Here is a 13280-nt window from a genome sequence, read left to right on the forward strand (position 1 = left end):
AAAAACGGAGTTCGGATGCTCATTTTATGGCTCTCGGAGTGCAAAAAAGAGACTGACTGGAAAAAAACATAGTCAAACAACAAAATTAGAAAAAAATTCCAACACCACGAGGTCTGGCTCGAAACCAAGTTTTCGACGCTTATTCGTTTTCAAAAAAATGACTCCGTATGCTCAAGATATGGCCAAAAAATGAACCAACCCTTAAAGAGACAAGAGGGTGGAGGTCTGGTGGTAGAGGTGGCCCGTGGGTAGCGCTCCAGTGGCGGGCAGGTGGCACTATGATGGTGCTATGGTGTCCAGCAGAGGAGCCGTGGTGGTGGCCATTGAAAAGGGTAGCGATGACGAGGCTGTTTCCAACAGGGGCGGCGAAGAGCGGCGGCGGGAAGGGTGTCGGTGGGGCAGCCAGTGGCAGCGGGGGCTGGGAAGGCGGGGCGCTGCAGCAAGGAGAAGGGTCCTAGAGGCCGGAGGGCACCGATGGCGACTAGAGGCCGATGACCAACGGGGCCCGCTCTGATAGCGGCAGCGACCTGCAGCATGATAGGGGGCCCCATAGTACCCTGTGTACCGTGGGGAAACCCCCCAAAACAAACTTTTTGATTTTTTTTGATTTTTTTAAAAACAACTTGCCGTATGTTAGGATTTTTTATTTTTTTGAATTTTTTTGGATCAAAAAAACATCCGGCTTGCATTCCGTAAAAAGGCATTTTTATTTTTATTTTTTTCTCAAACTACGTGCCAGGGCCGTACAACCTGGTACTGGAGAAAAAATACTCCCAGATGCTCAGGAGTCAAAACTAGGCAAGTTTTATGTGACTATAGGGGTTTTTAGGCCTTTTGAGCATAATGGTGAGATTCGTTTAGGCCCAAAGTGCTTAGAAAAGACCTATCCCGAAGTACATATAAAAAAACTTCCTGAAAACCTAGATTTGCTTCCAATGCAAAAATTCTCAAAACAAGAACAGATAGCTACAGATTTGAAGCTCTAATACCATGTGAAAGTTGAGAAATACAACACCACAAGAGCCTAAAGATCTCTGCAACTTGAATAACTTGTTACAAGGAGAAGTAAGGAAGCAAATAACAGAAAAAGTAATACAAAGAAAATATGCTAAAAAAGATGAGAGCTCAATATTCACAAAATGTGTAATGTGATAATCCTAACAATACAAATAAAAGAATCCAACCTCTAATAGGTCAAGAAACCCTAAAAAGGAAAACCTAGGCTTGCACATAATAATTAATAAAAGAATTAATTATTATGCACCTAAAGTTAGCTTAAGTGTAAAAGAGATAAAGGGAACTTAAATAATTAAACACATATTTTTTAATTAATCAAGTAAATACCCGAATACTCTAATAGACCAGACATCCACAATATCATAGATTCATCATAAACTAGCCGACAACATGCGGGCAAGCATGCAGGCTTACGAACCTAGTTACATAATAAAATCCATCTGGGCCTCCAAGAGGTGTTATAATTATAGATCATGAATTGAGATCATCACGTTTCTTCACTATCTCCTAAATAATCAAATACAACAATATAAATATCATTCGAAACACATCTGGGTTAGCCACAAAAGATTACATTCTCTCAGACAAGAAAATAAAACATGTAAAATAGGTCGGACCCAAAGTGTGAAGATCTCCTTTGCCAAGGACACAAATGAAGTGCGAACCACAAAACAAGGTTGGCCAAGGGCCCAGGAACATTGAGTGTGGCGCCAATTAGATCTGCAAGCCAAGAAAATGCTCCACAAGAGAAGAAATCTCCAACTAGCCATTTAGCTCAAACTGCTCTGGGAACCAAGAAACAAACAATCTGGAAGTGACAACTTGTTGGAAAAGGGGTCCAAATGAATTAAAAATTTAGAATAAGGAACGAGAACAAGTCTAAAAGCCAAAGATCTAATCCACAACAAAAAATGAACAACTATCGGATGTTGGCATTGCATGAAGATTGCATTGATGAAGTATAGTATTGTCATTGATGTCAATAGCAACTAATAATGATGCAGTAATGCAGCTGGTAGTAAAGCAGTGAAGGCAACTGGTATTGGTATTTGAAGCAGAGATCAATCGGTAAACCTAACCAGTTGATAAGAAGAACCCTAACCGATGGAGCTTGGAGAATCAATTGTGATGATCTATGACTGAATGGTGATCAAAGATGGATATGCCACATAAGCATGATGCGCGCGATGAGTTTCAAAGTGGATTTGGCATGTGAAGATAACTATTTATCTTGGGAATGATCAAATGCATAGCATGAAGTGAAACATGCGTGATGAGTTACAGGATCCAATATACGGTGATCCAGGAGTGGTTCAAGTTGTCTAGAACAATGTGTAGTTGATTGCTATGTAATCTAACGGTCATGTTTGAATCGATATGATTGTAATCTCTATGAGATTTGTAGGTTTTATGATGTGTTATCGACCTATTGTATTTTCTTATAAGGTCGATGATTTATTTCAATATTGTGTTGGCAAATTTGGTTAAGTGTAGTAGTGATTGTTGCCGAACCAGAAGGAGTGTGTGCAGAATGTTGTGAAGATAGATTGGAGTAGAAAATGATCTGATTAAGCAAGGAAGTGCTATTTATAGATCAACAAAGAACCTGTTGTTTTCCAACCATTACAACAGTTAAATCCCTTAACTGGGTAGGATTTAATAGGCTTGGTGTTGTTGAAATCCTCTAACAAGGTGATCCATTAACTTGGATTTGAAATCCTCCATCGAGGTTGTCTTTACCAGGGTATTGCCTTTAACAGGGTATTGTAGTCAATCCCTTAATTGGGTGGTCCTTAACCGGGTCTGTTCTTAATAGGACATTATTGTATAAGCTTCTAACAAGGCTTGGCTCCTAACAGGACAAACTTCAAAAGAGTTCAAAATACTTGTGGGTATTCATCCCCACTGTGGTTTTTATCGTTTGGGTTTCCACATGAAAAATCATTGTGTCAAGTGGTGAATGATTTTGTGGATGTGTTTTGATATGGTTGATATGATTAACTGGTAAATCCACCTAGATGTGTTTGGATGACTGAAAGTGATTTGAAATGATCTATTACTGATATTAGTGAAGTGGTTTAATGTTTTGGTTGAATGGTATTTGAGTTTCAGATCTTTTACATTGTATCATTCATGTTTTGGTCAACTGGTAAAGTTTGATAGTGTAGTTGTAGTTTTTGATACAATGTCTAAACCGGTTAGTTTAGCAAGTTGTTTCTGAGTTGGAATTAAGTTTGGTGAAAGTTTATTTTATTTTCTATCTACTGATTCAGCCCCCCCTCTCAGTTGTTGACCGGATCCTTATAGTTTCATCATATTATCAATTGGTATCAGAGCTTTTCAGGTACTCTTGTGTTTAAGCCTAATAGCTCGAGGAAAATATCTAGAAGAACATGATGAAGAAAGAAGGTCTGAAGTTCAATAGGGAAAACTATAGAATCTAGAGTGATAGGATGAATATCTATATCAAGAACTTAGGAAGTCAATATTGGGAACAAGTTGTGACTAAATATAACTTGCATAGTGGGATTTTGACATATGATCAAAAGAAGGAGCATCAGGAGAACAATCAAGCATTGGAGGCCATCATCAACTCCTTGTCTGATTCAAAGTATGTTGATGTTCATGGATTGGAGATTGTATATGAAGTATGGAAGAAACTGGAAGACATTTATAGTGGTGATGAGCATGTTAAGATTGCCAAAGAAGAGAGTCTGAGAGGTAAATTTGATGATATGTAGATGTCTGAAGGAGAAAACATTCAACAGTATGGTTAGAGGATCAAGGAGATAGTCGGTGAAATCAAAAGTGTTGGAGGTACAGTGGAAGATACCACATTGGTTAGCAAGGTGTTGAGAACCCTTCCTACCAGTCTACACTATCTAAGTTATAGCCATTCAGGAACTCAAATCTATTGATAGGACAAAGGTAACTCTTGATTCTATCATTGGTAAATTAACTGCATTTGAATTAAATGGTTTTTATGGAAGTGTTCAGAGATCGGAATCTGCATTTAGAGCCTTAGTATCAACCCCACCGGTAAGGAAAAGCAGAGAAGTGAGCTATAGTCATGAGTCTAGATCCAGCAGAGAGGTAGTTGATGAAGATAGTCTAATTGAGCTTGAAGCATTGTTGGCCAAATGGTTGGCCAGAGGTACTTGTAAATATAGTGGTAAATTACCATTGAAGTGTTTTACATGTAACTAGATTGGACAAATTGTTGCTAACTGTCCTAATGGAGATAATGAGTAAAAACGAGAGAAGTATAAGAAGTATAAAGGCAAAGGTAAAAGAGATTGTCTCATTGTAGTGGATGAAGGAATTACAGATGAATAATTTGAGGAAGATGCAAATGAGGACGTTGTCTTTGTTTCTATTAAAGAAGAGACATCAGATTAGAAGGCATTAGTCTCTCGCATGGATATTTCAGATTAATGGATTATAGATAGTGGTTGTTCACACCACATGACTGGTGATCGGAGTAAGTTTCTTACTCTGAAAGAATTCGATGGAGGTGTTCTGAGATTTGGAAATGACTCACCTTGCATGTTGAAAGGGAAAGGATCCATCTCTCTAAATGGTAAGAGTAGTGTAGAAGATGTCTACTGGGTTGAAGGATTGAAACACAATCTTTTGAGTGTTTCTCAACTCAATGAAAAAGGTTACCCACTAGAATTCAAGAATGGAGTGTGCAAGACTTAATGAAGCAAAGGTGAACTGATTGGAACCGGCAAACAAACTAGAGGTAACTTGTTTCATATAAACTCTAAAGTCAATAGTTGTTTAATTGCAAAAGTAGAAGATAGTTGGCTTTGGCATCAGAGATTTTGTCATGTAAATTTTGATAACATTGTAAGAGTCAGTAAGTCCAAATTAGTAAGAGGTTTGCCACACTTGGACAAACCAGTGAATGTTTTGTGCAAGGAATGTCAGTAAGGGAAAATGACATCCTCAACCTTCAAGAGAAAATCTTTCTTAGTTGAACATTTGCTAGATTTGGTTCATACCGACCTTTGTGGACCAATGAGGACTAGGAGTATTCAAGGTGATCGATATTTCATGATATTTACCAATGATTGCTCAAGGATGATGTGAGTCACATTCTTGAAAGACAAGACATAATCATTTATCAAGTTTAAGGCATTCAGAGCCTTAGTTGAAAATGAAAGTGGAAAGAAGATAAAGTGTTTAAGAACTGATCAAGGTGGTGAATTTAATTCAAAGGAATTCACTAGATACTATGAAGACAATAGAATCAAGAGGCAACTTTCTGCATCTAGGACACCACATCAAAATGGTATTGCATAAAGGAACAACCGGTCAGTAGTTGAAGCTACTAGGACTATGCTAATTCAAGGAGGTGTAGCTAAGACATTCTGGAGAGAAGTTGTCAACACAACTGTTTATACAATGAACTGGATACTAGTTAAAAGAGGTAAGGAAAAAACCCCTTATGAGTACTGGTATGGTAGATCACCTAATGTCAGTTAATTTAAGATCTTTGGTAGCACATGTTTTATCAAAAGAGGTGATTATGTTGGTAAGTTTGATGCCAAGAGTGATGAAGACATATTTCTTGGTTACTCCACCAAGAGAAAAACTTACAAGTGTTACAACAATTGGACTAAGAAGATCATTGAAAGTGTAAATGTCTGAGTTGATGAGTTTCCTGAGAAATTAGGAGAAACTAGTAAAGAGGGAGGAAGAAGAACCTTACACACTATTTTTGGAACCGGAACCAGTAAAGCCAGAAGTTGGTGAACTGAATAGAGAAGCCTCAGTTCAACCATAACTGGAAGGTCCATAAGAAGATGAAGAAAGTGAAGAAGAAGAAGAACCTGTTGGAGTTGAGAAAATACAACACCACAGGAGCCTAAAGATCTTCGGCAAGCTAAAACAATCCGTCACAAGGAGAAGCAATGAAGCAAAACAATCTGAAGAAAAAAACATAGGAAAATATGCTCAAAAGAGGAGAGCTCAATATTCACCAAAATGTGTAATGACATAATGATACAAAGAAAAGAAAAATAACCTCTAATAGGTCAAGAAACCCTAAAAGGGAAAACCTAGGCTTGCACATAATAATTTATAAAAGAATTAATTATTATGCACCTAATGTTAGCTTAAGTGTAAAAAAGATAATAGGGAACTTAAAGAATTAAACAAATATTTTTTAATTAATCAAGTAAATACCCAATTACTCTAACACCCCTCGTTAAGCTAGACTTAGGGAGAAGCTAAAACCTAGAACAACTACTGAAAGCAGGAAAGATGGGTCCCGACAACAAGGCCTGATCAGGTACCCAAATACAATGAAATCTCTATGAATTGGAGAAATAGAGAAAACCACGTGGGAACAAAAATCTACTCCAAAAAGAGATGGAAAAGAACACCACTGAAGCATGAAGAACCTGCAAACTCTGTCAAAGAATAACTGCTGAGCTGAAGAACCTCCACTGAAATAGAACATGACTAGGTAGAGAAGACTGTAATCTGTATGAGTGCCCTCAAATGACACTACTTGAATCAGAAGGCAAACAGGGCAAACAACTGAAATCGAAGATACAGATGGCATGAAAACACCAAAGCCTGAAGAGCTGATCAATCGAACCATGGAAGCATTAGAACCAATAGGAACAAACCTCCCCATAATGCTAAAGAGGGAGAGGGATAGGTACACTGAAAAGAATGGCCAACAAGAACTGCATGACGAAGAACCAGGAACATCAAAGGTGCTGAGATAGTACATAGTGTCATGGAAGAAACACTCACTTGACACACAACATAAGGTGAATGTTGTGGAAGGAACACTCACTGGACAAAGGCAGATGGTAAACAAGGCAAACATCAACCCCCTTATGGCACTTTAGAAGTTGTGCATGTACAGCAAGGCACAAGATGTGCAAGATCCCAAGTAAACAATGCATGATGACACTTTATCTCAGTGCATTTGCATAAATACAATGCTACAATGATGATAAGACTGGAAATAGAAAGGAGAACCAAAATAGAGACATCCTACCCAGAGAAGAGATCCCAGGACCTGAAACAACCAAGATATCCACCGGAGTGCTGAAAAGAAAAAAACTAAATAAAATATGCATGGAGAAGAATCTGGAAATAAAATTCAAATGGCTAGAAATTAAACAGCACATGATTTCCAAAAATATAAACTTTTCAAAAAATGGAGGTCAGATGCTCATTCTATGTCTCCTGGAGTGCAAAAAAGAGACCCCACTTTGACTGGAACAAAACACAGTCAAACAAAAAATTTGAAAAAAATTACCAACATGAAGAGGTCCATCTTGGAACCAGCTTTCCAATGCCTATTTGTTTTAAAAAAAATGACTCCTTATGCCCAAGATATGACCAAAAAACCAAACCCCCCTTCAAAACAAGAGGAAGGGGTAGTCTGGTGGCTTTGGCAAGTGGAGGTGGCCAGTGAGCGGTGGCTGGTGGCGACTCGGTGGCCAAGCGGTAGAGCTAGGGTGGCAGTTCTCGGTGGCAACAAGGGTTGGGCGGGGAGCAGAGGTTCCTGGCGGCGGCGACAGCAAGGGCCGGGCGGGGAGCAGAGGTTCCCGACGGCTGCGACAGCAAGGGTCGGGCGGTGGGGAGCTCCGGTAGGGAGGCAAGCACTGCGGGTTCCGACGGGGATTGATCTAGGTGGCAGTCGAGGTAGCGGCAGTGGCAGTGGTGGGGAGCTGCAGGGAGGCTGGGAGGCATGGACGCAGTGGCAGGGGTCGGGGACCAACAGGCGGCGGGGAGTCGAGGAGACGTGGACGCAACGATGGGCGACCGACGGGAACGACAGGGGCCGGCGAGGCCGAGAGTCGGCAGGGAGCCGGAGGTTGCCGGTGGCAGGTACCGGTCTGACAGGGTGATGGGGAAGCCTGCAACTTGGCAAGGGGCCCCACGGTACCCTGCATACTGTGGGGTTGGCCCCCCCCCAAAAAAAGTTTTTTGATTTTTTTTTTTGCAAAAAAAACTTCGCCCCTTGTTTTTAAAGATTTCTTTTTGATTTTCTTTTTCTTTTTTTTTCAAAAAATCAAAATCCGGCCTGCATGCAGTAAAATTTTCAATTTTTTAATTTTTTTTTGATTTGCGTGCCAAAGTCGTATGACCTAGTGTTGGAGAAAAAATTCACCCAGATGCTCAGGAGTAAAAAATAGAGAAATTTTATATGACTATAAGGGTTTTTAGGCCTTTTGAGCACAATGGTGAGGTCCGTTTTGCCCCAAAGTGCTAAAAAAAGAGGCCTATCTCTAAGCACACACAAAAAATGCCTGAAACCCCAGATCTGCTTCCAATGCAAAAATTCTCAAAACAAGAATAGATAGTTGCAGATCTGAAGCTCTGATGCCATGTTGAAGTTGAGAAAATACAACACCATAGGAGCCTAAAGATCTTCTGCAAGCTAAAACAATCTATCACAAGGAGAAACAATGAAGCGAAACAATCTGAAGAACAAAACACAGGAAAATATGCTCAAAAGAGGAGAGCTCAATATTCACCAAAATGTCTAATGACATAATGATACAAAGAAAAGAAAAATAACCTCTAATAGGTCAAGAAACCCTAAAAGGGAAAACCTAGGCTTGCACATAATAATTAATAAAAGAATTAATTATTATGCACCTAATGTTAGCTTAAGTGTAAAAAGATAATAGAGAACTTAAAGAATTAAACAAATATTGTTTAATTAATCAAGTAAATACCCAATTACTCTAACAGAACCTATAAACCAAGATCATGTTATTCCAAGGTATGTTAGACTCAATCATAGCCCCAATTAGATTATTGGTGACATGAATGCAGGTGTATTAACTAGAAGAGGTATAGGAGAGAACTCATGTATGATCTCCACCATTGAGCCTAGAACTGCAAAAGAAGCCTTTGGAGATGAAAACTGGATCAAGGCAATGGAAGAAGAACTTGACTAGATAGAGAAGAACAATACCTGGTCACTAGTACCCAGACTGGAGAACAAGAATGTAATAGGTACAAAATGGGTATTTAGAAATAAACTGAATGAAGATGGAGTAGTGGTCAGAAATAAAGCAAGACTAGTATGCAAAGGATATGCACAAGAAGAAGGTGAAGACTATAGTGAGACATTTGCACCAGTTGCAAGATTGGAAGGAGTAAGGACTCTACTTGCATTTGCAGCATATAGAGGATTCAAAGTAGATCGGATGGATGTTAAGTCAACATTCCTAAATGGAATATTGGAAGAGGAAGTCTACAGTGAACAACCAGATGGCTATGCTTTAACTATAGAAAAGGACATGGTGTGCAAATTACATAAGGCATTATATGGACTGAAGCAAGCACCAAGAGCACGGTACAAAAGATTGTACTCTCACTTGGTGAAGATAGGTTTTCAAAGAATCAATGAAGACAGTAACATATATCTCAAGACAGAAGGAGATAAGATATTGGTAAGTGAGGTATTTGTTCATGATATCATTTTTGGAGGAAATGTTGATATGTGTCATGACTTTGCTAATGAAATGAAGAATGAATTTGAGATGTCATTGGTAGGTGAGATAAATTTTTTCATAGGTTTGCAAATAAAATAGATGAAGGAAGGTATTTTCATCACACATTCCAAATATGTGAAAGGCGTATTGAAGACTTTTGGAATGAGAGATTGTAAACCAGTTGGAACACCAATGGTTATAGGCTATAAATTGTCTAAGGAAGATGATTTTGCTTCAATTGATGAAAAGGAGTATAGGTCCATGATAGGTAAACTACATTATGTTGTCCACAGGAGGCCAAAAATTTCTCATGTAGTTGGATTGGTTGCCAGATTTCAAAAAAGCCTGAAGGAGACACACATGGTTGCAACCAAAATAATTTTTAGATATCTAAAAGACACAATTGATTATGGATCATGGTATCCATATGCAGGTAATTTTGATTTAAAAGTCTATACAGATGTAGACTGGGCAAACAATGTTGATGATAGGAAGAGTACAACCTGAGGAGCATTTTTTCTTGGAGGCCGACTAGTGTCTTGGAGCAACAAGAAACAGAGTTGTATTTCTCAATCAACTGTAGAAGTTGAATATGTTGCAGCTTATATGAATTGTACCCAAGCAATCTAGATGAAACATGTTTTGGAAGGTTTGAAGTTGAAGATATTAGAACCGTAAAAGTATTTTTTGTGATAACACAAGTGCTATAAACATTTCAAAGAACCTGGTGTTGCATGCTAGGATAAAGCATATTGAGCTGAAGTATCATTTCCTGAGAGACAAAGTGCAAAGTAAAGATGTGTCACTGGAGCATGTATCTACTAAAGAACAACTAGCCGATATGTTTACTAAACCTCTACCTAAGGCTACATTTGAGTATCTTAGAGGTAAGCTGGGGGTTGTACCCCTACATGAAGTCAATTAAGCAGATGGGGAAGCCATCAATCCCAGAGCCTATTAAAAATATTGAAGCATGATTGGTGAAGAGTGGAGCTACTCCATAGGGGGAGCAACTAGTTGCAGATCAATGAAGCATGGAATGGTTAACCTTCACTTTGGCATTGTTGTCAAAGGGGGAGAAGAGCTATATGATTGATAGCCAGTTACCAGTTGAAGGAGAGTATATGATTAGAAAATGTAAACCAATATTCCTATACCTGTGTATGTGCTTTACTCTCAATCATCACAATCAATGGGTATTGATATTTATATTGCCATCAATGCCAAAGGGGGAGATTGTTGGCATTGCATGAAGATTGCATTGACGAAGTATAGTATTATCATTGATGTCAATAGCAACTGATAATGATGCAGTAATGTAGCCGATAGTAAAGCAGTGAAGGCAACTGGTATTGGTATTTGAAGCAGAGATCAATCAGTAACCCTAACCAGTTGATAAGAAGAACCCTAACCGATGGAGCTTGAAGAATTAGTTGTGATGATCTATGATCGAATGGTGATCAAAGATGGATATGCCACATAAGCATGATGCGCACGATGAGTTTCAAAGTGGATTTGGCATGTGAAGATAACTATTTATCTTGGGAATGATCAAATGCATAGCATGAAGTGAAACATGCGTGATGAGTTATAGGATCCAATATATGGTGATCTAGGAGTGGTTCAAGTTGTCTAGAACAATGTGTAGTTGATTGCTATGTAATCTAATGGTAATGTTTGAAATGATATGATTGTAATCTCTATGAGATTTGTAGGTTTTGTGATGTGTTACCAACCTATTGTATTTTATTATAAGGTCGATGATTTGTCTCAATATTGTGTTGGCAAATTTGGTTAAGTGTGGTAGTGATTGTTGCTGAACCAGAAGGAGTGTCTGTAGAATGTTGTGAAGGCAGATTGAAGCAGAAAAGGATTTGATTAAGCAAGTAAGTGCTATTTCCAGATCAACAAAGAACCTATTGTTCTCTAACCATTACAATAGTTAAATCCCTTAATCAGGTAAGCTTTAATAGGCTTGATGTTGTTGAAATCCTCTAACAAGGTGATCCATTAAATTGGATTTGAAATCCTCCACCGAGGTTGCCTTTAACAGGGTATTGTAGTCAATCCCTTAACCGGGTGGTCCTTAACCAGACCTGTTCTTAACATAACATTATTGTATAAGCTTCTAACAAGGCTTGGCTCCTAACAGGGAGAACATCGGAAGAGTTCAAAATACTTGTGGGTATTCATCCCCACCATGGTTTTTCCCATTTGGGTTTCCACATGAAAAAACATTGTGTCAAGTGGTGAATGATTTTGTGGATGTGTTTTGATATGATTGATATGATTAACTGGTAAATCTACCTAGTTATGTTTAGATGATCGGAAGTGATTTTAAATGAGCTATTATTGGTATTAGTGAAGTGGTTTAATGTTTTGGTTAAATGGTATTTGAGTTTCAGATCTATTACATTGTATCATTGATGTTTTGGTCAATCGGTAAAGTTTGACAGTGCAGTTGCAATTTTTGATACAGTGTCTAAATCGGTTAGTTTAGCAAGTTGTTTCTGAGTTGGAATTGAGTTTGGTGAAAGTTTAGTTTATTTTATATCTATTGATTGACCCCCCTTCTCAGTAGTTGACTAGATCCTTATAGTTTTATCATATTATCACCGAAGAATGCTGGAAGAAACACATAAGCTGCAACACAAAACTGAAACAAATATTTTTTGGTTGTTGCAAGATTGCTCATCGACCGAGGCTTCTCCTGCATCAAGATCCGAATCAGATCGTATTTCTTAGATCTAGGTGCATGACTGAATCTTGGACCTATGGCTCAGTATTTTCCAAGTTTTACCTTCAATTTTGACACTTTACCCTAAATTAGCATTTCAACTTACAAAAGAGGGAAACACACATCACAATCAATCAATCCACTTAGTATTCGGTCCTTATTTAATTTTTGATTGAATCTAGTGGATTCCATCCCTCTTTTGAATGTAAAGGAAATCCCCCCTCAAAGGGAAAATTGATTTGGTGATTTCTCCTTCTATGTTGTAAATTGCCAAATCAAATTTTCCCCTTTACACTTTCCATGGTTTTTCTTAGTAGCAATCCTCCTTGTTTTCATGAAATTTTTATATTGTAGTCTTTTCCATTATTATTTACTTCTTTTTAGTGTTATCCCCTTGGTTCACTCAACGTCTACTCAAACATTTAACCTTTTCTTGATTTCTATCATTTTTTATGAATGCACATCCAAGCTCACAAGCAATCTTGCATCAATAAATTTTTTTTCTTGTTGTTGGTTAATTTTTTGTATTTTTGGTGTAGTTTGGAGCTTCAAGATTATATTTTGGAGTGTTGAAGGATAAAATATATTTTTTTAATCAAAACTTGGTTTTCATTTCAAAAGTCAGATGCAACCAAGGTGTTTAATGTGATTTTACAAGTATTATATTGCATAATTTTAATGTTTCAAAGGTTGAGGGGATTAATTGGAATATTATAAATTAGAAAAGAATTGATTTAATCAAATTTTATGCTTAAGGAAGTGTTCATAAGGAAAGTGTCTATTGAAATTCTATTCTTGTTTTATTCTTCCATTTTAGGTGCCTAAAATGGAGGGAAAAAACTGATTTTTGAGAGAATAATTAAAAATTCTTCAATTTTCCAAAGAGAACATATTGGTTATTGTTTTTATTCACTTTTAAAAGGAATTTAAAATAAAAAGTCATTGGATACAATTTAGAAATATTGGGTTCCATATTTGAAAGCATTTGATGAGGAATCTCAAGCAAATACAAAGAAATTCCAAAAGACAATTGGAGGGAAATGAAA

The 13280-nt window shown here is 37.8% G+C and overlaps 1 protein-coding gene across 1 annotated transcript; it reads left to right on the forward strand.

Annotated features, from left to right (window-relative positions):
* Positions 1-338: 338 nt before the first annotated feature.
* On the forward strand, positions 339-7898 carry LOC131073868 (uncharacterized). Its single transcript, XM_058010374.2, has 2 exons — positions 339-451; positions 7460-7898. Exons 1-2 carry the CDS (start codon positions 339-341, stop codon positions 7896-7898), a joined length of 552 nt encoding a protein of 183 aa, XP_057866357.1.
* Positions 7899-13280: the final 5382 nt, after the last annotated feature.

This window comes from Cryptomeria japonica, chromosome 9, assembly GCF_030272615.1.
Source record: "Cryptomeria japonica chromosome 9, Sugi_1.0, whole genome shotgun sequence".
NCBI classification, from domain to species: domain Eukaryota; kingdom Viridiplantae; phylum Streptophyta; class Pinopsida; order Cupressales; family Cupressaceae; genus Cryptomeria; species Cryptomeria japonica.